This window comes from Corvus cornix, chromosome 5 (genome assembly GCF_000738735.6).
Source record: "Corvus cornix cornix isolate S_Up_H32 chromosome 5, ASM73873v5, whole genome shotgun sequence".
Classification (NCBI taxonomy): domain Eukaryota; kingdom Metazoa; phylum Chordata; class Aves; order Passeriformes; family Corvidae; genus Corvus; species Corvus cornix.
The window spans coordinates 9,486,310-9,509,756 of NC_046335.1; the positions used below are offsets into that span (position 1 = coordinate 9,486,310).

The 23,447-nt window shown below is 36.2% G+C and overlaps 1 protein-coding gene across 6 annotated transcripts in view; it reads left to right on the forward strand.

The window, feature by feature from the left end:
• The window catches only part of PPP1R13B (protein phosphatase 1 regulatory subunit 13B), a 69,138-nt gene that overhangs the window by 15,226 nt on the left and 30,465 nt on the right, over nucleotides 1-23,447 (forward strand). For 5 of the 6 annotated variants that reach the window (XM_039553335.1, XM_039553336.1, XM_039553337.1 and 2 more), the window contains exons 2-4: nucleotides 10,114-10,261; nucleotides 16,774-16,893; nucleotides 18,383-18,450. In XM_039553335.1, coding sequence (XP_039409269.1) covers nucleotides 10,114-10,261; nucleotides 16,774-16,893; nucleotides 18,383-18,450 — 336 coding nt within the window. Of the gene's footprint in view, nucleotides 1-10,113; nucleotides 10,262-16,773; nucleotides 16,894-18,382; nucleotides 18,451-20,330; nucleotides 20,430-23,447 lie in introns of those variants that run through there. The other variant, XM_019279839.3, reaches the window with a different exon arrangement.

Genomic DNA, 23,447 nt, shown 5'->3' on the forward strand with positions numbered 1-23,447 from the left:
TATGTAATAAAAGGACCTCTGAAGCTGAGTCATCTTGAATTCATTTAGTTTTGATTTTAATTTATTGCCAGTTCACCCGCGTGTACTGTGAATTTTACAGCACTACAGTTGTGTTGTTCTTCAGCCACATCTTCCTTAATGATTTAGAGAGTAAAATATTTAAGAGTATTTTTTAACAGTTATTCATATCTCATCAGCTGATGAAATGGAATGGGCAGTTTATAATTTAGGACTGTTTTCTCAAGCTTGTCATGCATTTCAGGTGTGGCATACTGGTTACCCTGTCAGATATGAAAGATTTAGACCTCTGAACATTAGAACTAAGTTATGTGTGCGATTCTGTACAATGAGGCGCAGTTGTAGCGCCACAGTGATTCCTCTGTCCTTTTCTCTAGTGGCTGTGGGGCCACACCTGTACTGGGGGTCCCCACTTAACTCTGAACCATTTGGTTTGGAGGACCCTGATCTGAAGATGTGAAGAATAGTAGAACTGTGAGCATCATGTTCATATTTTATTAAACAGAGCTGTTGGAGTTTATGGACAAATGGAAAGATCACTGCACCACTGCAGCTTTGTTTTGATCTGGAATCTTGATGTCCTCTGACCTTCTGACTTTTCCTGTGTATTAGTAGTGTTTTGTGCATTTGCAAATGCATCAACTGCTGGAGTTTTCTGAGCGTTTGATAGGAGTTCATTATTTAAGGAATTCTCATATTTATAGGCCTAAACAACTACTAAAATCCTTCATTATAGCTAGGCTATTTGCTAGTTTCTTAAATAGATCAGATTTTTTTAAAAGCTTTTTAATTAATCAGCACAAAATTTTGCCAGCTGATTTTTATTGGTTTGTTTCAAGGTGCTTTAGATAAATCTCATTGAAATTAGGCAGGCAGTACTAGATGAGGTTTGTCATTCTAAGATTCACAAGAAAAAATAAATTCCAGAAGATAAAAAAATGTTCTTAGTGAAGACAGCAAGTATCAAAAAAAACTTTGGAACTTCTTCAGAGCTGCTTGATTTGACTATCAGTCTTCTGCCCTTGGTTGATAGATGGTAATATCCATTTGCAATAACCCTATAACAAATCATATAATGCTAATTTCAAGGTGAGAACTTATGTACTGAGTTGTCATGAACATTGCTGGTTAGAGCAGAGAGTCTTTCAAGAAGTCTCCAGCTTTCACCCTTTAATAATAGTTGTGTATATCATGAAAGACAGCATATGGCCCACTGATTTTTAAACAGTGAAACAAAGCAAGATTTAAGAGCCTTGTTTTGGGAAGAATAAAAGTCTTCATTTTTAATCTATGTTGCCTGATGGAGAAATGTGCTCAGCAAGAACTTATCAGTGTACCTAGAATTATCCCTGTATTCCAGAGTCTCTTACGTGGTAACTGGTGTCTTGACAGTCCTTTGGTAGAATTATTTGCGTCAAGGAGCAACAACAAGATCTCTTGCTGGTTCTCCAGATGTAGCAATTTAGGAATCAAGCCAACAGGTAATATAATGCAGGGATGTTGAACTCATTCTGTAGCAAGTGCCAAATTATATTTTCCGCTAGAGAACATCACAAGAGGCATGTTTTATAGATTTCTCTAACTTCAGGCGGTGTTGCTTTAGCTGATGAGGATAAATATTGCACTTGGACAGATATTCTTCTAAAATAATAGTTTTATATGTAATGCAATCTCTTTGTTATTTTGGTTTGTCCCTTTTAAGCTATACTCATTTTTCCCTTCTGTAGCCACAAGTTAACTGCCCACCTTTTAAATTTTATCTAAATCTCAGCTCCTGTTTGATTTTAGCAGAACTGTCCAAATCTAAAAGAAGGCGTTTCAGTGTTTTAATGAATAACAAACGGCTTCCCTAAAGATAATGTCTGGAGATCTGGCAGTGGTTCACTCCCATGGATTGACTGTGACTTCTAATATAGTGAAATGTAGTCTAAAATCTGATATAGGATTATAGTGTCTAAATGATCATGTCACTCTTTTGTCCTAGGCAGATGCTAGAAACTCAGCATTTGTTAGATAAGTTGTTTTTTTAGCCCTGTTGATATCTTGGTTCTCATGGCCTGTAGTCTGTGGGTTGTTTTTGTTGTTTACACAAGTGAACTCTTAGTTGCTATTGTTTTCATTAGGTATTGTTTTCCTAGAGCTCTGGAAGTCTTTCAGTTAACTGCTGTGTACTTTTCATTTAATAGTTTGTGGATCTGTCTTGCTGATGATAGTTGCTGTTTCCTCCCTTTAGCAAAAATATTAGCTTATTTCCCTGTGCTAGAGAAAGCCTGCCACTGCAGGAGTAAGGGGCTTCAGATTCCAGATATACAATGATGCTGTAGCACTTTCTCTGTCAAAGAAAAGAAAGTGTCATAAGTATCCCCTCAGCAAATAAGTATCAGGTAGTTGTAGGTTTTTGAAATAGCCTGAATCCTGTTGAACACCTGTGGTCACATATGACAGCTCGTGAAGGGAGCAAAGGCAACAATCCTGGAAGTCCTGAGAGGAAATCTCTGTGGTTCTGTCAATTCTTTAAGCCTTTGCAACTTGTATGCCTTAAACAAGATTTTACTACATTTTTGTAATATTTCCTTTTAAATTTATACTTCTGCATTTCTGTAAGAGGAGTTAAACTCCTCTATAAGAAGAGTTAAAGAATTAAAATGATTTCTGTGCTTTAGCAAGAGAAGTAATTTTATGCACAATTACTGTCTGACAAGTTCCTGGTTGTGGTTTCTGTGGGTAAGTTGTCTAGTGCAGAGCATGGTGAAGGTGGAACTCAAGGTAGATCAGTGGTTTTTTTTCAGTGATTGCAAAATAGCATGTTAATGTAACTAGCATATGGGCTGATGCAAAAAAATGCTTTTGTGAGATAAGTATATTGACGGACATTTAGGCAACATGAAAGTTTCAGATTTGATCAAAATCAAAAGTGTTGACCATAAATAATATGACCTTGTTCATATTTTTGAGTAACCTCATGAATGCTTGAGTTTACCAATAGTAAAATTTAAGGTTTTAATGGTTGTTAGTAGCTCATAGCTGAATATTTTACGTTTTTAGAGTCTGAGATTTACTCCCAGTTTTGTGGATTCTTTTGCAGGCCATATGGAGGCGGTTGGCTTCAAATTTGAAAGTGTAGTAAGAAATTATTGGTTTCACAAGTCTACATTTTGGCAGAAAACTTTGCTCATTTTTGTATTCCGTGCAAACTGAAGACTGTTGGTTGCACTGCCTTTGTGAATTTTACTAATGCATTCAAAAGCATCACTGGGCTTTAAATTTTGTCCTGAACTCAAAGTTTATACAGCTTGAATGTGAGTAGGATGTGAGGAAGGCTGTTTAGAAATATGGAAATTGATTGCAGTTATTTTTCACCCCATATATGGGGAAGGGAAACAAGATATTAGAGGAAAGAAATCTCCTGGTGAAAACCACAGTAATTGGTAATAAATTTGCTGTATGTCTTGATCCTTTATTCAAAATAAGACTCACAAGCATACTGCAAGAAATTCTTCAACAGATTCATTTTCAAAAATAACAGCTTCGTTCTGAAGGTAACTAATTGTTGGCAAAAGCATGCTGCTGTGTAACTTGTTGCTTAGATGGATTTTAAATGTTTCTTATTAATACAGAGAAGTGAAATTGTTTAATCTTACTGCTGTTTGTCTGGGGTTTGCACATACTAACATGAGAGATTTATTTGGGATTTGTTTGTTCTGAAATTTCAGTAGTATAAACAAATACTTGTGATTTGAGTCAAGAAAGTATCTTTAGATGGCTTTAATTCAAACAGTTCTGTGGTTTTAATTTCATAGTCTCTTATTTTTTTTAATGTAATTGCTTAAAGCTTTACCTAATTAAGTCTATCATCATAAAGAGGGGCTGTGTTCATACTGCAACAAAAGTTAGAACTCTGATTTAATACTTGAAATGTACAACTACAGTTTCTACAGCTGTAGCTGATGGAAGTTTTATATAATGGCACGAATTCCAGGCAAGCAAGCTTGCATGAGACAATTAATAACTTGTCACTTTTTTCTGACCATTCTACATGCAAAGTCATGCATATCGATGTATCTCATCACCAAAGGGATGATTTTTTACATTTTCACATTTTGCCTGCCTCTCATTCTATAATTTTTCTAGGAGCTGAAATCCTTAGTCTTACTCAAAGTTCATGTTTGATTGATGGGGCTATGACATTTCAGTAAGAGAGGGCTTTGGAAATTTCAGTTAAAACTATTGTAGTAGCACCTTGAATATAGCAAACTCCTGGGACTCCCAAGTTAGCAAAATCAAAAGTTAAAATTCTTGGCAGATGTTGAGGTCTCTACTGTTCAAGAGAGATTCACTTTGAACAGGTCTTTTCTTCGCTGATTGTTCTCATCTTGTAGTTGTAGGCACCTCTAAAAGTTCTGAAATGGCAAAGCACAAGATCATGAATGAATGTTCTGGAATTCTTTGTTAGGGGAAAATGTATGGTGAGAAGATAATGCCTTCCAGTTCCTGTGAAACAGAAGGATTGAAGTTGGGATTTCTATTAGAAACAGTTTGGTACTTTAAGTTGATTGTGTATCAGCTTTGTATTTGAAATGTCTGTTCACTGATCTACTGGAAGAGAAGGGTTTTTGTTTGTTTTTTTGTTGTTCATTTATACAGTGAAATTTCTAGGCTGGTTTAAAGACCAAAAAAGGCAAAGGGAGAGTCCAATATGACTAAACAGTAGTGTGTGAATTTAGCCGTATTAAATACCCAGTATATTTTTAACTTGCAATCATATGTTTGATAATTCTTAAATTGACAGAAGTTATTAAAAAAAATTCTCTATTATCCACTCTAATATCATGTAGGCATTCTAAATTTGGATAATGAGAGTAATGGATAGCACAAAGAAAAATTCATGGTTTTCATTTTCTTGGGTTGCAGGGTTGTTTTTTTCCAAGTCTTTGGTCCTCTGCTTGAGTGATCTTGCTTTTAAACTTTCCTAGATGTGTCTTCCTTTTTTAAACTATGGACATAAAATTACATGCAGGAAAAGTAATGATTCTCAGATCAGTTTTTACCAGGAACTCTGGTTTTGATTGGAAACATGGGGTTTAGTTAAAAAATGGTTGTACATAAAATAAAAAGCCAACAAAGTAGTTCCCCATCTTCATCCACAGAACTCACTTTCATTTTTTATAGTTGAATATGTCAATATTACTATAAGAAAATAATCTTAAACTTGTTTTCAATTCTAATGTTTCAGCATGTCCTGAAATAGTACTTTTCTGGTTCCTTTCTGATAGATCAAATAACTCAATTTGCTGTAAGTAGGACATCAGGAAATACCTACTTATGTGGACTTTGTTGTTGTTTTTACAATAAATATTGTTATCAGCTATCTGACTTAGTAAATTAGCTTTGGCATAAAGCAATGGAGGTGTGGGTGTACAATTTATTTCTTCTCAAGCTGCAGAGTTTCAGGTCTTGGTAGCTTGAGGTAATAATTGAGTGAGATGTAGTTCTTGTCTCCACAAAAATTATTAAAGAGGATTTACTTAACTGTAGACCTTTTTAATTCACTAGCTGTTTGGTTTTTTTCAGTAAGACTGTAGAAAAACGGTGAGGCAAAAACTTTGTTCAGCAGTTGGAATTTTGGCTTTCTAGACCGTATCGTAACTAAGAATCAACATGCTACACCAGCTGTTTTGGTGGTGGTGGTCTGGTTTTATTCCAGTCATAACTAATTGCACATTGTACTAGGGGAATGCTACTGAAGTAGCACAACACAAGTAGTGAGGTCAAGGTGGATTCTAGGACAGCCTGACCAAGCTCATTTAGAGCAAAGGCCATCAGACTCATTTGAAAGATGGCTTGTTTCTGTATAGTTGTGTGTAAGGCATTTGTGGCCCTGTGGGATCTCTGCTGTGGTAGACAAGTTGAATGCATCTCTGTTGTGCAGCTCTTGGAATCTTGGTTAGGGATGAAGAAAGACTTCTGTAACCATCCAGTTCATCTCTAAGGAGACAAAACAATATTTCTCACCTCATTGGCAGCACTTTTCAGGATAATAATGACTTAGACTTGTGTCTGAAGTGTTTATCCAGAACAGCAAAGGAGGGGAGGGTCTCCAAGGGAAATAATGAGGTTGCTTTGCAGGTGCATATAAGGCATGGTGGACAACAGTGAGGAAACCATAAAACCACCTGTTAATATTAAGCACATGGAGAGTAGAAACAGGTGTGAAAGGCCAATTTGACATAAATTTCTTGATAGAGAGTGAAAAATGATAAGAAAGAAGATTGCACTTCCCAATGGGGAAGTGAAGACAAATAAATTGTGCTTATCAGGACTGATACAGAAGGGCAACTGGGTCAAGGCTGCAGGCATGAAGGGTGATTTTTGTTGTGGTAGTTGACACGAGTGAAAAAGGCACACCAGTGAAAAGCTGGGAAACCTTTATTTGCAAGTTTGCAAACTGAGAGCATTAGCTGGACCACTTTATGGAAAAAACACCTTTCTCTGTTTTACATAATCGTATAGGAAAAGTAGAGATAGATCTGAGACACAAGACTGAGGTTTGTGTCAAAGATGTCTATACTACAGCTCAGGGTGATGAGTACCTGTGTGTTATGATCAATGAAATCTAGGGAATCACTGGTGAAACATGGCTAAGGACTGTGTTACAGCCTTGTGGAACTTGAATTGACAGCTAGGCATTCATAAGAGTCAATTGAAGTTGCCAACATTTCAGTTTCCTTAGCAGGAGATCAGGTCTAGATAGATAAAACTGACATCTCTCTGAACGATGTCTATTGAAATTTTTGCAGGTGACATTATTCAGCTGTAGAAAGAGGTGAGATAACAAGCAAGGAAAATGGTCTTGTAGATTTATCTCTACTTCCACCTCCTTGAGAACTGCAGGGATGATAAAATACGTCCTTTAAATAATACAGGAAGTATGCTTTGAAGAGGGAATGGATCAAGGGGAGACGCCATACTAAGAGGAGTATGTGCAACTATTAGGCAAGGACCTGTGGGACAGAGAAGTTTTGGGTAGAGTACTGTTTCCAAATCTGTCCTAGGAGGAGGTCATCTGTAAGCTGAGAAATGAGATGACAGTTTTGAAGGCAGGTTGGAAGGTTTGCTGTAGCTTATTTGGTACGGAAAAGACATGAAATTGTGAAAGTTGGAATCAAACCATTGGTTTTGTAGCAGGAGCCATAGAGGAGAGTAACAGGTAATACCTATGTGTGTGGTGAGAAGGATGAAGTGTAAGGTTTGGAGCTTGATGTTTATGGTGCAAAAAATACATGATTTAGAATCCCTGAGGTGATTTGCTCATGAATGTTAGGCTGATCCTGTTGTGTGACATTGTGTTCACATATTAAAAGCTGTGAATTGAGAGACGATCAAAGAAATGCTACAGTGGTTATGATCACATTTTTACAAGATGGGTTTTATTTAGTTGCTCCTATTTAGAAGTCAATTTAAAATGAGAAAGGATTTATCAGTTCCTTTGTGTCCTAATCTTTGGCTAGGAATGTTTTTTTCTTGTAACTTGTTTACTTCAGTGGGTATACTTGGGTATTTCACATGTATGATTCACTTGTGTTTTTCTGCAGCAAATTTCCAGGCTCCATCAATGCTAATTTGTATTTTATCACTATGTAATACCTCTGATTCTTATCCATTTCCACCACAAAAATTAATAGCTATGATACTGCCTTGAAAATCTAATATTGCAATATATTAATAATGTGCAATATTTTGAGTCTTCCTGTGTATGTTTCAGGATATTTGTTTTGCAGCACAGTGTTTCAGTTCCTTTAGTATTGCTCAGACAACCTGTTAAAAATAAGTCCTTACTTAATCAAATTTCCTTGATGAGTGTTACAGCAATAGTTGGCTGTGGCACCTTGCTTCCTCATTAGTGAGATACCTTTCCCTGGGCTGAAACTGTGACACCCAGCTTTGTAGAAGACGATACTGATGCCCTCTGAGCTGAGGGAGTCAAGTGGTGTGGTTGAGGTACAGCAAACTTTATCCTGGTGTTGCCAAGGGGACTGTGAGTTTGTGTAGTGCTTGAGATTGGAATTTATGGAGAAGTGACTGAGATAAATAGGATAACTCACACCTACAAGGCTTTTCTTCCTCTTTTGGTCCGTCTGCAGAAGCAGATACATAATCTTGAAGACATGAAACAAGTTTTCTGGGCCAGTGTGACTTTTACAGCAATAAGGAAATAAAAACTTGGAAACTATGTAAAATCACATGATGTTAAGACATTTTATATATCCTTTCATACCAAGAATATAGGTCTTTAATGCAAATGATTGAGGCTGTAAAGCCAGGGTCTTTTTGTATTCTCAAAAAGTTTCAGGAGCTTGGGTTTTATTTTGAAACTGCTATCAAGTGTTATGGGAAAACTGTTCAGAATACTGGCACTAATAACTTCATTAAACTGGTGTCGTTTAATTTAAGTTACTTAATTTACTTACATATTGCACGTTCTTTAAATTTAAGTGCAGAGGGAAAAAGAGGAAGAAATATGTTTTCTGTTACCCCTGTGGCTAGAAGAACTATGGGGTTTAAATGGTGGTAAGGCAAACTCTAGCTAGACTTCAAGAAACTTCCTCTTGCAACAGGAATCCTGGATTTCTGGGGTGGATGGCATAGGGAAGTGGTGGAATTTCCATCATGAAAGGCTTTTCAGAACAGGTTAGACAAGCATCTCTGCAGAATAATACAGGTATAGTTTATCCTGCCTGAGGCCAAGAGACTGCATTAGATGACCTCTTAAGGTTTCTTCTAATCCTGTTGGTTTATGTTCATGTATGTGACCCTTTCTTCTTAAATATGAGGTCAAATTCCACTAGTAGATTCCACATCAGGTACTTGGTATATAACCACAGCCACTGAATACTGAGACTGTCTGAATCTTCTGTTGGGGGAACAATAATGTTTTCAGCTGCTTACAGTAGGTGGTTACAGGCACTTTCATTATTATCTGTTGGCTGTATCCTGTAGCTTCCTCCACCTTGTATTACAGCTTTTACTATGGCTTCCTTTATGCTGCTGTTGGAAAAACTCAGGGCTGAATTCTGGTATATTTTCAGTTCTGTTTGACTGCTTCTTGTGTTGATGTGTAGGTACTTGAATACTTCAGGACACAGCATGCAAACTTGGCAGGTTAAGGGAGAGTAGAAACCTGGACTGAAATAACCTGGAGGACTGCTGAGACTGAGAGCTTGAAGCCTGGGCTTTCTTGGAATTTGTCCTGTGTCTATTTCTAAAGCAGACTGCTCTCACTCATTATCTAGCTGTTATTAATGTCAGTCTCCAGTCTGGCTGATGTATGTGTCCCACAGATAAAAGTATTATGAATGTTCTTAAGAGTTGCCTATGCAAATTGAAGCACAACTTTTATTTACCTGAAGAGTGCTTATTTAATGAAGAGCTGTTATTAGGTTCAATATGTGACGCCACATTTTATTTATGGGAAAGATCTGGAAGAACTTTAATTGCAAGCAAAGTTATTAATTTTATCATGTTATTTAGGGCCATTTATTGTTATGGTATTTTTTGCCTTCTAAAATACGATGTTCTCTCTTTTCCTTCCCCATGAGTTTACAGAACAGTGTTGTGACTACAGATGGGAATTAAGGTGCAGAGAGAATGGATAAAATTATTCATTTAATTTTAAGCAGGAGCTTAGGGTCAGGTGTCTTTCAGAGGATTTAGTGCATTTTAGGAATATTTGTCTTTGAGTACATCCTGAAGCTTGTGGTTACTCTGCCAAAGTGTGCATTTATTTTCAACATTTAAATGCTATGATTTCAAGCATCTAACATAGCTGAAACTTGTTCCTTTCCTCTCAGCCTTATTTTCAGACAGAACTAAAGCATTTCAACTCAAGCTTTTATAAAAAAAAATTGTCAATTCAATGTACTGTCAAAAAAAATGAACACAAAGGACTAAATCTTTGTTAAAGTTACAGGAGACTGAAAACTACTTTGGAACATAGTAGGCATACATTTCCATTTACAGAGGGGGAAAAAAATTACCCGTAATCTTATTTTTGTCTTTTTTTTAATATTCTGCTATTTTTCTTTTTATTTCTTTCAGATGATATTAACTGTGTTTCTGAGCAACAATGAACAGATTCTGACAGAAGTTCCAATTACACCAGAAACAACCTGTCGCGATGTGGTGGAGTTTTGCAAAGAGCCTGGAGAAGGAAGCTGCCATCTGGCTGAAGTATGGCGTGGAAATGGTAAGTAAAATGTTAACTGGAAATGGATTTTAATATGTGCACCAATTATAAAAAAAGAGTGAATTCTCAATACTAATTATTTCAATTACATATTGTACTCTGATTTTTTTCTTCTAGTAGTCTAGTAATTCTTGACACTTTTTTCTTTTCTGTTTTATTCCTCAGTCTGAAGCATTTGATAAAATGCGTATGTAAGGTCTGTTAGTGTTCTGTATTTCTGTTTTTCTAATAGGATGGGAGGGTATTTAAATGACAGTAGGGAATCTCAGGATGAGATCTCAGTCAGTGGGTGCAGATCACCACCTGCATTCTTTCCAGTCCTATTTCTTCACTGTTAGCATGTGAACACAAACTGAAATTTAAGAAAGGGTATAGACTTTTTTTTTCTTTCTGTGTCATGAACAGCAGATGCTCTGCAGACAGCATTATGCCAGAATGGAACATAGTTAGTATCTCTAGCCTATTCGTGAACATTTCCTCTCAAAGATTTGTCAGCCCCTCTTGGGGCAGGTAGCAGTGTCCATATCCTATTTGTGTTGCAATTATTATTTAACAGAATAGTGAGGCAGGTAGTTTTTTTCAGGAATGTGTCAAAGTGCATGCATGGTAGATTCTGTTTTTAAATGGATTCTTGCAATTGCATGTAGTACAAACCTTATTAAACAAAGTTTATCAGTGTATGGATCTAAGTAGAATTGGTGGATGGATGAGGATAACAGACATGTTCATAGAATCATAGAATAGGACCATGGAATGGTTTGGGTTGGGAGGGACCTGACAGATCATCTAGTTCCAATCCCCCCTTCTTATCTCTTAGTATTTAAAGTGACCCCTGTTTAATGTAATTTCTTCTGTATAAAGACTGATGAGGTCATAACTGGATACTGAATTCTTAAATTTTGCATTGAGGTGTTTTATTTTGATTGGGGCCTTTTTGCCAGGCAGACACAATGGGTATTATTCAGATGCCTTTGGAACTTTTACATATTGGCAATCTAGAATATTTTCCTCCTAGGAAAACTATGCCTCATCTTTTTCTAAACTGTTCTAAGACTTTGTAAAAGGAAAAGGTACCTCAAGAAGTTCTTTCCTACCTGGATGGAAACTCATAGTTTAGGCAAGAGTGAACAGGGGAAAGGTTAAGAATTGTACGCCTGCAATTCTAGGAATACAAAGTCAGTATATGCTTAGTTAGAAACTTGTCTTTAAGGATAGAACTTGAAGAAGGGTTAAAACTTTTTCAAATTGGAAATTTGGATTATGGAGTCTATGATGCCAAGTGCATCATAGACTTCTAAAATGGATCTGCAGACTTTAATGACACTCCAATCTTCCTAATATTTTCCAATCACTCATTTGTGAAAGTGTAACATACATGGTATTATTTATCCTTCTGCTTTCACAATACTTTTGAAGGTGTACTTCTGAAAAAGGTGTAGGAAAGAATGTTGTCAGCTAGCTTCAAAGGGTGACTGGAAACTGGAAAAGTGATCTGTGTCATCTTCCTGGAGCACTTACACCTTGCAAACCTTGGACCTTAGAAGCACAGGTTTTCTGTGATAAAATATTTTCTCAATCTTAAATGTTATCTGGGGGTATAATACTTTATTTCTCAAAGTGTAAGATATCTAAAGATAAAAGCTTCTATAAAGTGGGAAATCGAATTTATCCAGGAAGTTGCGATGCAGGCACTAAGACTAAATTTTGGGCATCTACCCTGAGAGTTACCTGTCTTTGATCCCAGTAAAGTCAGTGGAGATCTGGATATTACTGTGAATAGAAAAAAAGGAGATGACTGATTTCAGCTGGTTGTTTTCTTTTAATTTTGAGCACTGGAGCTCACCCAGTTTTCTGAAGTGGAGATCTTCATACAGACACTTAGGTGTAGGAGCAGAGGCCTGCCCAGAGCCCATTGTTAGCGCCGAGATTCTGGTAAAACTCGCATGAAGGTGTTTTCACAAAGGTGGCTTTGCTTTCTGAATTCCCAAGATGATAACTCTGTAGCTCTATTCCACTGAAAGTGTAGAATAGAAAATAGTGGAGAGAATGAAAGAAAAAATAGAACACTCACGTATATTTTTTGGTCTTTCAAAAAGGCCTGTAGTGTCAGCAAAAAAGGTATCCTGCACCCCAAACTCTGGTTTTAAGGTTCTCTGACAGGAATTTCAGCACAAACATTTATTTTGTTGTTCTTAAATACAGGATACAAAATCTGCCACCTCAGCTTCTTGACCCAAAGTCTAGGGCACATAGATGTCTCAGTGGAACGACGTGGGCAAAATTTGATAATTTTTCCTTCTGCTGCTTCTGAGAGCTAAACTGAACTCTTTCCACTGAAGTTTTTAAAAATAATTTTGTCTGGAGTAGAGATCTGATGTAGAAAACAAGAGTCTGAACAGTTAAATGCGACAGTTAAAACAAAAAACTTTAAACTATGGTTCTGAGTGGGAAGTGTGAGGCAATTTGCAATAAAACTGCTGCATGTTGTGCCAGTGAAAAAGCATATTTTATCTGTTCTGTTACACTGTCTCTGATCCCTCACCCTTATCCTCAAGAGTTCCGCAAGTGTTCTTTCCGAGGACATTTTGGAAAGTCAAATTCAAAACAAAAGTTAATACAGAAAATCATGGGCTGAAAAAACGCATTACATTTCGTCATACACCAGAAGTGGTCTATTTTCCTGACAGTCTCTCCATGTGGCACAGATGACAAATTGCACCTCTCTCCATAAGAGAGTGCTGTCTACCTGGCCTCTTGTGAATGTGCTTAACTCCTCTGCTCTACAGGTAGCCCCAGTTTCTTTTAGGTAGCCCGACTGAATAATATATGTCCATTCAAATTCAAAGCATTGGGACTTGTGGACTGTAATCTTATTATCAGGTACAAATAACAGTTTGCATGCCTAAAAGCCTTTCTAATTTCTATTGCTCTAACAAAATACTGTCTCTTTTAATAGCGTTCCTGTTTTGAATGTGTATGTACAAGTAAATGAGAAACACTTCATTTTATTTTTAGAGGATGAGAGACCATTTTTCTTCCAGAAAAATGTTACTAAAATCCAAAAATTATGTAAGATTTCTACAGTGCAGAAGATGACAGTATCTTAGCTGTTGGAAAATACATTGGTTTATTTCTTATTGTAGCTTTTATCTGTTTGCTTTTGTGTTTCTTGAGATGAGTAGTAGTTGAAAAAGTCAGTAGCATTTGTGCCTGATATATTGGACTTTGTACCACCTTGCGCTTTGTCAGTTTGAAGCTTCCTCTTTTTGCAAGGATTTCTCATGCCATAACAGGAGAAGAAACCAGAATGTTCTTCTTCATTCTGCTGTTACTGCAAATAGCAGTCAGTAAGGAGGGTAAAAGACAGGTCTGATGCCAGGAACTTGTAATATGTTTAAAGAGACAATTGATTCCAACCTTTAAATCCACCCAGTACGAATTATCCAGTTCATTTACACCTGGAATGCCCTTCAGCAATTGGTTATAACTGGTATTCCTCAATGTGATGGTAACACAGGAGGCAAGAGTGTGTGAAAGAAATGGTTTCTTACTCGGAGTGTACTTCTGCAAACCTGAGCAGGGAAAGACTCAGTCCAGATCTCACAGCGAACTCCCCTAAGGAGATAATCTATTACTTTTTATTCTGGGTTCATGTAGAGGAGGGATAAATATGTTTATTACACATAGCAGGATCCTTGAGGTCAGGAAAAAAATAGATTTTGAAGACTGAAACTTACTTTTAAGTCGTGGATTTGTAGCTCCACCAGAAGGATTTTTTAACTCTTTTCTGAAACATGGGTGCAGTATTTGTGTTTCAGATTCACAGGGTGTTTTGTTTTGGAATCCTTAAAAGTAGCCTATCCTCAAAACTTCTACTTAAAAGGAAAGGAGTATAGCTCATTTCTCAAAAATGTTTTAGAATCTTGAGCCAACTTAAAATCTAAGGCAGTTTTTTCAGATAAGTATGAATATATGCATTTATCATGGTTTTCTGCTTTATTACTCATGAAAACAAATGTTCTCTAGATCATGTTTGATGTGTTAAAGTATAAGGATCCAACCTTTTTATTATTACTCTACACCTATTCTCCTCGTAACATTTTCTTCCTGCTCTCAGAATGCTCTGTCCTATTTAAACTCCTAAAAAAATTAAAATTGAAGTTTGAAATAGTTTTGAGAAACCAATTACTGACAAATATTTCTGAAGCTATAACAACTGGGAAAAATTTAACTGTAGCATTTCTCTTTGTTTTGTTTTCATTTTTGTTCTTAAAGAACAGGGATTTTCAGAAAATATCTCTTTGTGCTATTATACTGCAAATATAAGATCATGCTTTCTTCTTGCAGTTCTTGTAGACTTAAAGGATTTAAACTGAGGGAAGCAATGGGAATTTCAATTCTCATCATGTCTTAAGTGTTAATGTCCATTTTTCTTCCTCTTTGTTTCTTGAATTTGTTTCATGTAGTACAGAATGGTTAGTGCTGCTCCATATTTCTTTTCTTTGTTTCAGTGATGTTGATGATGCTGTTACTACTTCAACCTGTTTTCTGTCTACATTAGGATAACATCCCAAACTGGTTTTGTGAAAGAACTGCTAAACTAGTAGAAAATGTCTTTGCCATTTCTTTCCATTGTCATGTCTGAAAAATATTAGTCTTAATTATTGAAGGTGCATTATGTAAATGAAACTTCTTACTTTGACTAGCTCCTGGGATCAGGGCCTTACTTTTAATGGGAGACCAGCTTAACCAGGAGGGAAGCTGCAGCTACTCCTCACCATTACAGAATTAGCCCTGCCCTGTTCTAGTGGGGCTTACCTGGCAATTTTTCTGTTCGAGAGAAATTCCTAAAGATTCATATCTTGTGTCCTAAAATTGCTGAACTAAACCACTTAAATATTTTTACATTCAGTGATCTTTAGAAGACTCATGCTGCAATTTTAGTGGATATGCTTCAAAGCACTTGAAACCTTACTTTACTTTAGGAGTTGAAAAACCTGAAAATCATGTTTTTAAAATACCTTTTCAAGAACTGAGTAGTAATAAGCCACTGACCTTATTCTTGTGTGCTTAAACATTATTGACAATGTTTCTGGGATGCTACTTGAGGAACAGGAAGAAGTTAAGAAAATGATTTATTTTTCTAATGCAATTGTTGTGTTTTGGTTTAGGGGGGGTGGTTTGTTGGTTTGGTTTTTTTTGGAGTTTGTTTTGTGTCTTCTTTTTTTTTTTTTTTTTTTTTTTCTTCAGAAAGATAAGTAACCAGTCACCTGATGAATATGATTAGCTTGTGGTTTAAATGACCCTTCCCTACTGAAAGCAGCTAGATCTAACTGTGGCTAAATTATGTTAATCACATACCTATTTGACATGACATATTTTGACAAAACAGTTTATTGTATTAAATGCATTGTGAAACAATTGATAAAAATGTATTGTTTAAACACTGCAGTTAAGTATCCCAAGAGTATCAAGACATGTACATCTATGTAGCTGGTAATGCATATAAATTTAGGTAAATTTTATTACATAAAGGTATATTTGTGATTTGGTTTTCCCAAGCTTTCCCCAAGATTTCTCTTAAATCTTTGTATCATTTTGTCTTCTCATGTCAAATGGGTGAAGTATGAAATGGATAACAAATTGTTAGTGGTGCTTTTCCTGGTAGGAGATAATGTGGTTTGGGTTTTGAAGGCCAAAAGCATTTTGCTTTTAACAACAAAGTATAGTATATAATATAATTTTATTCTGGTTAGAAGATGTAATTTGGTACTTATTATTAAATCTTAAAATGGAAATTTTATTATCTTAGTAAAAACATCTGGTAATAAATGCAAGTGTAATTATGGAAACAGGGAAAAACTTGTCTTCTTAAATGTATTTCCATTTTGAAATACTAAATATATAGTGTGCAGCCTCCTACTAATATTTTTTTTGATCAGTTTAGAAGAATTAATTACTCTATGAGAATGTCTTCTGTTTTCTTGGGGAAAAGCAAAGAGACTGACTGTTGCATAGAAGTTAGTCTTTATTTGTTCAAAGAGTTGCCAGTAATTTCACAGATACTGGAAGTTAGTGTCTAGCAAAGCGTATTAGAGTGGGAGTACCTGCTCAAGTGCTTAGGAGATGAAATGTCAATAGAACGATAAGGCTTTTAGTCTGAGTGGAAATCCAGAGGCCCAAACTGAATGAATCGTTTTAATAATAGAACAGATTGCCCATCTGGTGGTGATGGGGGAGCAAAGTTGCTATTTCCTAAGTTAGGGTTCCTGAACACTGGTATGGTTTTGCAACCTGGTTCTGTAGTGCTGTGTTACAGTAACAGGCCAGCTTTTAATACCATCCATCCAGTGTCTGCTGGTGCCTGTTTTTTAGACTTCATGTAAGACAAAATACATTGGATATATTGAATTGCTACCAAAAAGGACATTCTGATCATTAATAAAAGTTTTGTATAACCCTGCTTGATTTTAAGGAGTTGTGATGAGGTTTTTTTGGTCTGGTACTTTCAGAGCGGCCCATACCCTTTGACCACATGATGTATGACCACCTACAGAAGTGGGGGCCCCGCAGGGAAGAGGTGAAATTTTTTCTTCGTCATGAAGAGTCACCAGCTGAAAACAATGAACAGAGTAAGTATATTTATCCTGTAGTGCTGTCACTGAAACAGATTTAAAAGATTTCTGAAATGAGTTTTGCTTTCAGTTCATTCAGTGAACTTCAGTGGTTATATGTAATACAACTTCCTTATACCTAAGCCATTTTGAACCTTCCTCAGGGGCACCTTTATTCTTGTTCTCCAATTCTCTTCTTTAGAATAATTTCTGCTGGTCTGTTGAGTAATAGCAAAATCCATTTGTATTTTGCTTAATTTGGATCCAAAAAAGTTGGTGGATATTAGAGACTTGTAGTTTTTTCTTATTGAGAGAAAGTCCCTACATTTTGAGTGGGTGAAATGGTTCTTTTTGACCTCCTGTTCTTTCAGTTGCACAGAGAAAGACTTGGTAAATTCCTTTGCCTCCTTTAAAAACTCAAATCTGCCAGACATCACTGGCAGAGGTTTCAGTGCCTTTACTTTCTCAGAACTTCATGAAGGTATATTTAATAGTGGTGATAATTTACATCCTGAAAAATTGCTGGTCTGCTTGGTTCTATAGGAGAAGCCTTTATATGAAACAGTGCCCTATGAAGTGGGCTTTCTTAAAAGTCTGTATTAAAAAAATAGAAGTGTTTTAGTTTTCTGAACTTACTGGTGTAGACTGTACTTAATCTATGAGAGAGTTTTGAGGCTGTGCATTATAGACTTAATGGCTGTCAGACTGTCTGAAGGACGGGAAAGGTGTCTCGGTGAGGTGTGTTTGCATGCCCAGATTATCCTGACTCATTCATCTAATCTGACTACTTTTAACAACAGGATTTCAAGTCTCTGCTGAGTCCTTCCTGCTTTCAGCTGAGGTTTCTTCTCTTATTTTTAAGTGGTTCCTGCTTGTTTTGAATGCAGAAGTAGCAGACCCAAAAATGTGTGAGGGAATTTTGTATTAATTAGGTACTTCGTAAAATAGCCAGCTATCCTTTGGGCAATACAAATATAAAGTATGTTAAGAAATTTAAGATACACCTAAAGCCAAAGAATTTCAGTGTACAAGGAAAGCATTGTTTCTGAACCATGCATGCAATGCTTTTTAATTCGTCATTGATCTATGGATCAATTTGTAGATTAAAGTTGTTTATAAGTTAGAAATTAGAAAAGCTTCCTCTACTAATACTAATTTGTAGTATTCAGTTGAAGCTACTGCTTCTCATGGGCACAAATTATAAAACTTGAGTACATTGCCCTTCAGGACATCTTTGCCCAAAGAGAAGTTAGGAAAATAGAGCTGCATGTCTGTACTTTTAACTGAGGAAGTCTATGAAGTAAAAGCTTTATTTCTGCTGATTCACTGCTTATAAAAAGTAACTTCAGTAAGAAAGAGTTGGAACTAGCAGAATAAAAACCCACAGGTAAAAGTTTCATACAAATTCTTGAACAGAATTCTCAGAACATTGAAGAACAGACTCAAGACTGAAAACTATTTGTTTTGAAAACTGAACTTTGCACTAAGAGTGATACTTTACTTTTAGGTGGACGTCAAGCCCAAAATCAAAGAAATGGCATAAATATACCTGTGGAGAAACGTACAGAGAATGGGGTATGTAATAAATCCTAAAGGTTTGGATCAACACCACTCAAATACTTTGTGTTTTAAAAATTATTACTTTTCAAGGTGTATAATGATGGGAACTGGGGAAAAGATACATTGATCTTGGCTTTGTTTTGATTTTGTTAGAAAGTGAATGGTACAACGTGTCTTTTTCATCAACTGCTCTGAATTTTCTGTCTAGAAAGAAATTACGTCATACCAGAAGCCCCAGAGTCTTATTAATTCATGTTCTAATCTGTTTTATTCATTCTGTGTGAAGTAAAACCAAGCCACATTATTCTTTCACACTTGTATTGCCTGTCCACATGTCTTTTCTTTGATTTATCTCACTGGGACTGATTCATGACATTCCCTTATATGTTGAAACATGAGGATATATCTGTGGATTGGGATGTTTTCCGATGCTGGTAGAAGAGCTTACATACCCCTCAGAGCCATCTTTTTATACTGTTTTTATGCACTTGATTAATTTCTACCTGTGGAGTTTTTAAAACTAGTATATTACTAGGTTTCTAATTTAAAATACAAATTACATACCATAGGCCACCTGTGACTCCTGGCTTGAACATTTTCTCTTTTACACATAAAACATGGTATATCTCTTTCAAAACTGCCATGGCTTAAAAACCTCCTACTCCTGAGCTGAAACTCTCCTTGCTGTTGTCTCGTCTCATCCTCAACACTAATGAAGATTCTGCAAAGCATAGTCTGTTCTCATTTGCTCAGGACCATTCTGGTGCCTTTACCAGGATACTCTAGCTATAGTTGGCTATTTTTAAACATTTTCAAATTTCAATAAAAACATTTGACCTCACCAGTTCATAGTTATATTGTCTCTATGAAGCACTGTCACTTTACAAATGTGCATATGGCTCTTTCTCAGAGTAAAATAATACTTGAAGTTTAGAAGCAAACAAATCAGTTTTTTCAAGCCGAGAAGTCTTAAATAAGAAAAACCCCCTAAAATGTTAAAAGTAATTGTGCAGATTCAACAATTTTGTGCTTGTGTACTGCCTGATAATTATCTAAAATTCACACACACTCCCATGTAGCAACAGAGTTGTTCAGTCAGTTTTCAGCTCCCTTTGCAGCTTGTTTTGTGTATGGCATGTGGACCTAGGGGAAGGAATTTTTTCCCCTATTCAAACCAGTTAATCATGTATTGCTTTCTATGTTCCTTTTCTGTAGAGAGCACTGGCTGATATCCTGTGCTGCATGGATCCGTTTATCCAGCTGCCATTGTCATATTGACAATGTAGTGAGATCATGGTGCTTAAAAGTGCTGGGGGAACATAACTCTTTCATGACCTCCCCTGATCTGCTCCTCCATGTGGGTTGTAGCTCATATACTACATTTGAGATATACTATATTTGGAAATTAGGACTGGCATGCCTTAAAATCTCACTTCTTGGCAGGGCTAAGCTTTATGATAGCATGGCTCTGTACTGATTTGAATTTGCTGTGATTTTTTTATAGGTAAAGCTTAGACTTGGTAACTTGAGTACCATTGTTACCTTCATGCCATTCAGTACATATTTTTTTTCTTTTTTTAAATCCCGAAAGTTGGCCACAAAATTAAAATTTGTTAGGGAACTGATCACTTTAAAAAGGACTTTTACCAGGTTTAGGAAAGTGTATTAAATAACAGGTTTATTAAAATAGACTAAAACCTGAAGGTGTTATAGTAATGTGAAACTGTAGTGGGTTTTATGCTAAAAATGGTACAAATTAGGTTTTGGAAGTGTTTAAAACTAAGATTTTCAATTGTGCTAAGTTTTAAATTAGAGGGGGAGGGGGGGAAAAAGAGGTGGCTTCAGGATCAAGGATTTAATCAGCTTACACTTACGTAATGCATTAGGCTTATTCATTGTTGCTGGCATGCTGAATGTTAGACTGGCCCTAAAATCAACACAAACCAATGGAACATTGAAGACAGCTCAAATCTTACCAAATACTCTGCATTCAGGTATATTTTTATTATGTGTGCTGCTTTAATGATGAAATAGTTGATTTTTTGCTTAACGTCGGGTAGAGCTGTAAGTTCGACATGCATAGAAAACTTTAAGATGAATGTTAGTTTTACTGATTGAACAAATAGTCTCGGAAAAATTCTGGACAATCTGTCCAATTAAATTTAGATAATTCTATTAACTGGCATTTTGTCATATGCAGTAAGATTTTTTTTTGGTTGTTGTTCTTTGAAACTATATGTGCTTGATCAGCAATTATTTAAATAATGGTTAGCTTAAAATCACATTATGTAAATGATTAAATTTAATTAGACTATCTTTCAAGTTAAAAATAGAATAGGCTAAGTCACTTTGAGCAGTGAAACATGCATTGTTGTAAAAAGAATACTTACCTGTAACTATTCATCTGGGAGCTTTGCATTCTGCATAACAAAGTCTAAAGGAAAACTCTGTGAGGTTTTGTGAATTGACAAGTGCTCTTATTCTGGAGGTGACCTTTTGGGGTTTGCTTTTGTTTACAACTTTTTTTCTTGGAAGTGGAATTATGCCGTAATCGGGACCTGATCCCTTTCAGTACACAAAGGTAGAGATGCGTGAAGATCAGACTTACGTAACTAAACATTTCCTTTCGCCAGGGAGATTGGACAGTGTCTCAGGAGGGATTCTCTTCACTGAGAACAGCTGCCTCTTCTTCCTCTTCCTTTTTTGCTTGTGTGACTGAGCCAGTGGATCTGAATGCAAGTTGTAACAAGGGGAATTCTAAATAAATATGGGGAAAACAATGTTTTATCATTGAGAGTAACAGACATTGGAACAGACTGTTCAGAGTCTGTGGAATTTTGATCTAGCTGAATGAAGTTCTGAGCAGTCTGAACTGCTCCAATCAGGGCATACTGAACCAGATGACTCCTAGAGACTCCTTTCTGCCTGAATCATTCTTTGATTCTGTGATTGGTGACTGTGAAACAGTGGTCATCCAAGTGCTGGGTCTTGTTTGCTTCCAGATGTCCTAGCATGATCCAAGCATCATTCCATAGTAGCAGCAGCAGTCTGTGAACAGTGAGGCAGAGCAAATATAGGTGAAACCACTGGGGGTCAGTGGCAGACAGGGGAGGGACTGGGGAGCCCCATCCCGGTGCAGCTGCCAGCCCTAGATAGGAGACGTGGATCAGATGTTGCTCTCCCAGAAAGAGCACTGACTAGATGATGACAGTTGTCCAGATGAAATTTCTTGAAGATCAAGAAACAGGAAAACAGATGTAGCTCAGGGGGAAAAAACAATGTGGTACAGGAACATGCCAGAAGTCAAATTTATTGGACTGAATAAAAGTAGATTAGTGTAATGAAAACAGTGTGTATATGAAGAAATACTCATTTGCTGTAGTTGCTTATATATAAAATAATATTATTTAAATAAAAATTATTTTATTCACTATCATTTACTTGAGGAGCGTAAAATGTCAGTTTGTGGTCTCCTGTGCCATTTTCTTTTTAACTTATTTTTGCTGTTTCAAAAATTGCTCCTTCGATTTAGAGAGAGTAATATCAATAAGCTTTTTTCCTAATGGATGTTGACTGAAGTCTTTGCCAAGAAGTACAAAGTGGAACCTCATTTTATCTCACTACAGAATTTGTGTTAACATTAGTGTAAAAGAAATTTGTGTAGAGGAAAAGATCTTCACCACATCCCAAACTGGAGACATGCACTCCTGCAAATTTTCTTAGTCTTGAAGCTGTGACCAGTAGATGAAGTTGAGTGTTAAAGTTTTGTGCTGATTCAATAACAGAACTCATCTTCACTATTTCTGTAAAAGTGTCTCAAATCAGGCTTTTAGCAAAAATTACAACAGGTAGTCCAGCTGTTTTAGTATCCCTTACACTGAGGGAATTCTTACGGAAGTTCCATTAACAGTCGCTTCTGCATACGTGTATACACAAGGCAGATTTTCATAGTACTGATTTAATTTCAGAGAGTGTATGCTTGCTGATAGAGGGTAGATACCCTCTGATGCAGTCTCTGTATTCCACTCCATCATGACAGCAGTAAAGCTACGCTGCTTTTGAGTGCCTGTGGTGTGACTTGTCCCATTCTGTGGTTAGAGATTAGATGGATTTACAAGTGGTGCCAAAATCCTTGAATAGAATTATATGTTGTTCATTAGTTTTAACCATTTGATTCATGTTAGTGTGACCAGATAAAAAGGCATTAAACATCTAATGTACATTTTGTCATGGGGGGGGGCATTTACAAGTATTCTTGCAACAGACAAAATAATTAAAAGGTTTCCTTAACCTGTCAGGCAAAGATACAACAAAATCTAATTGTGAGGAAAAAAGGCAAACAAGTCAGATGCTTAACAGAAGTAATAAACTCAGATGAAAAATACATTATATGTACTTGCTTGAAGTTTCTCATTTAAACTATTGAAGGATAAAGAGCTTAGTCTGGATAGAAGTTGTTCTTCAAAGCTGAGCTGCAAATTCAATTTAATATAAGCCTGTAAGTATTAAGCACTCTGTTTATAACATTTAACGATGTGCTTGGAAAGGGCTGCCATTCATATAAGACAGGTTTTAGTCAAATTTGTTTGAAATGAACAAAAAACTACGTCACTCTTGAAATCTCGATTCAGGGGTCTCATAGCAAAGTCAAAGCAAAATAATTCCATTAAAAGATGATTTTAAACAATTTAGGCATAAAGAATTCTAACAGTTTGCAGGAAAGTATTTTTTTCTGAAGCAATATTCATACAAGCTTCTTGGAACATTTTGACCTTCTAGTAAAAGAGTAATTAAATCAGATTCAAATTTTCCCAGTTTTCTGCTGGAACTTTCTCTGTTGTTTTTGTTAGAGACAAAAAGTTATTTTATCTGCCACTCCTGCTGTCAGAGGTGTTCTCTCATGTAAGACATAGATTCTGGAAATTGTTTACCTGTCAGAGAGGGGAGCCTTGCTGTCCCTACAGCAGCCTTCTGCACCATCTCCTAGTTCAGTTCCTAGGTCAGAGTTAATA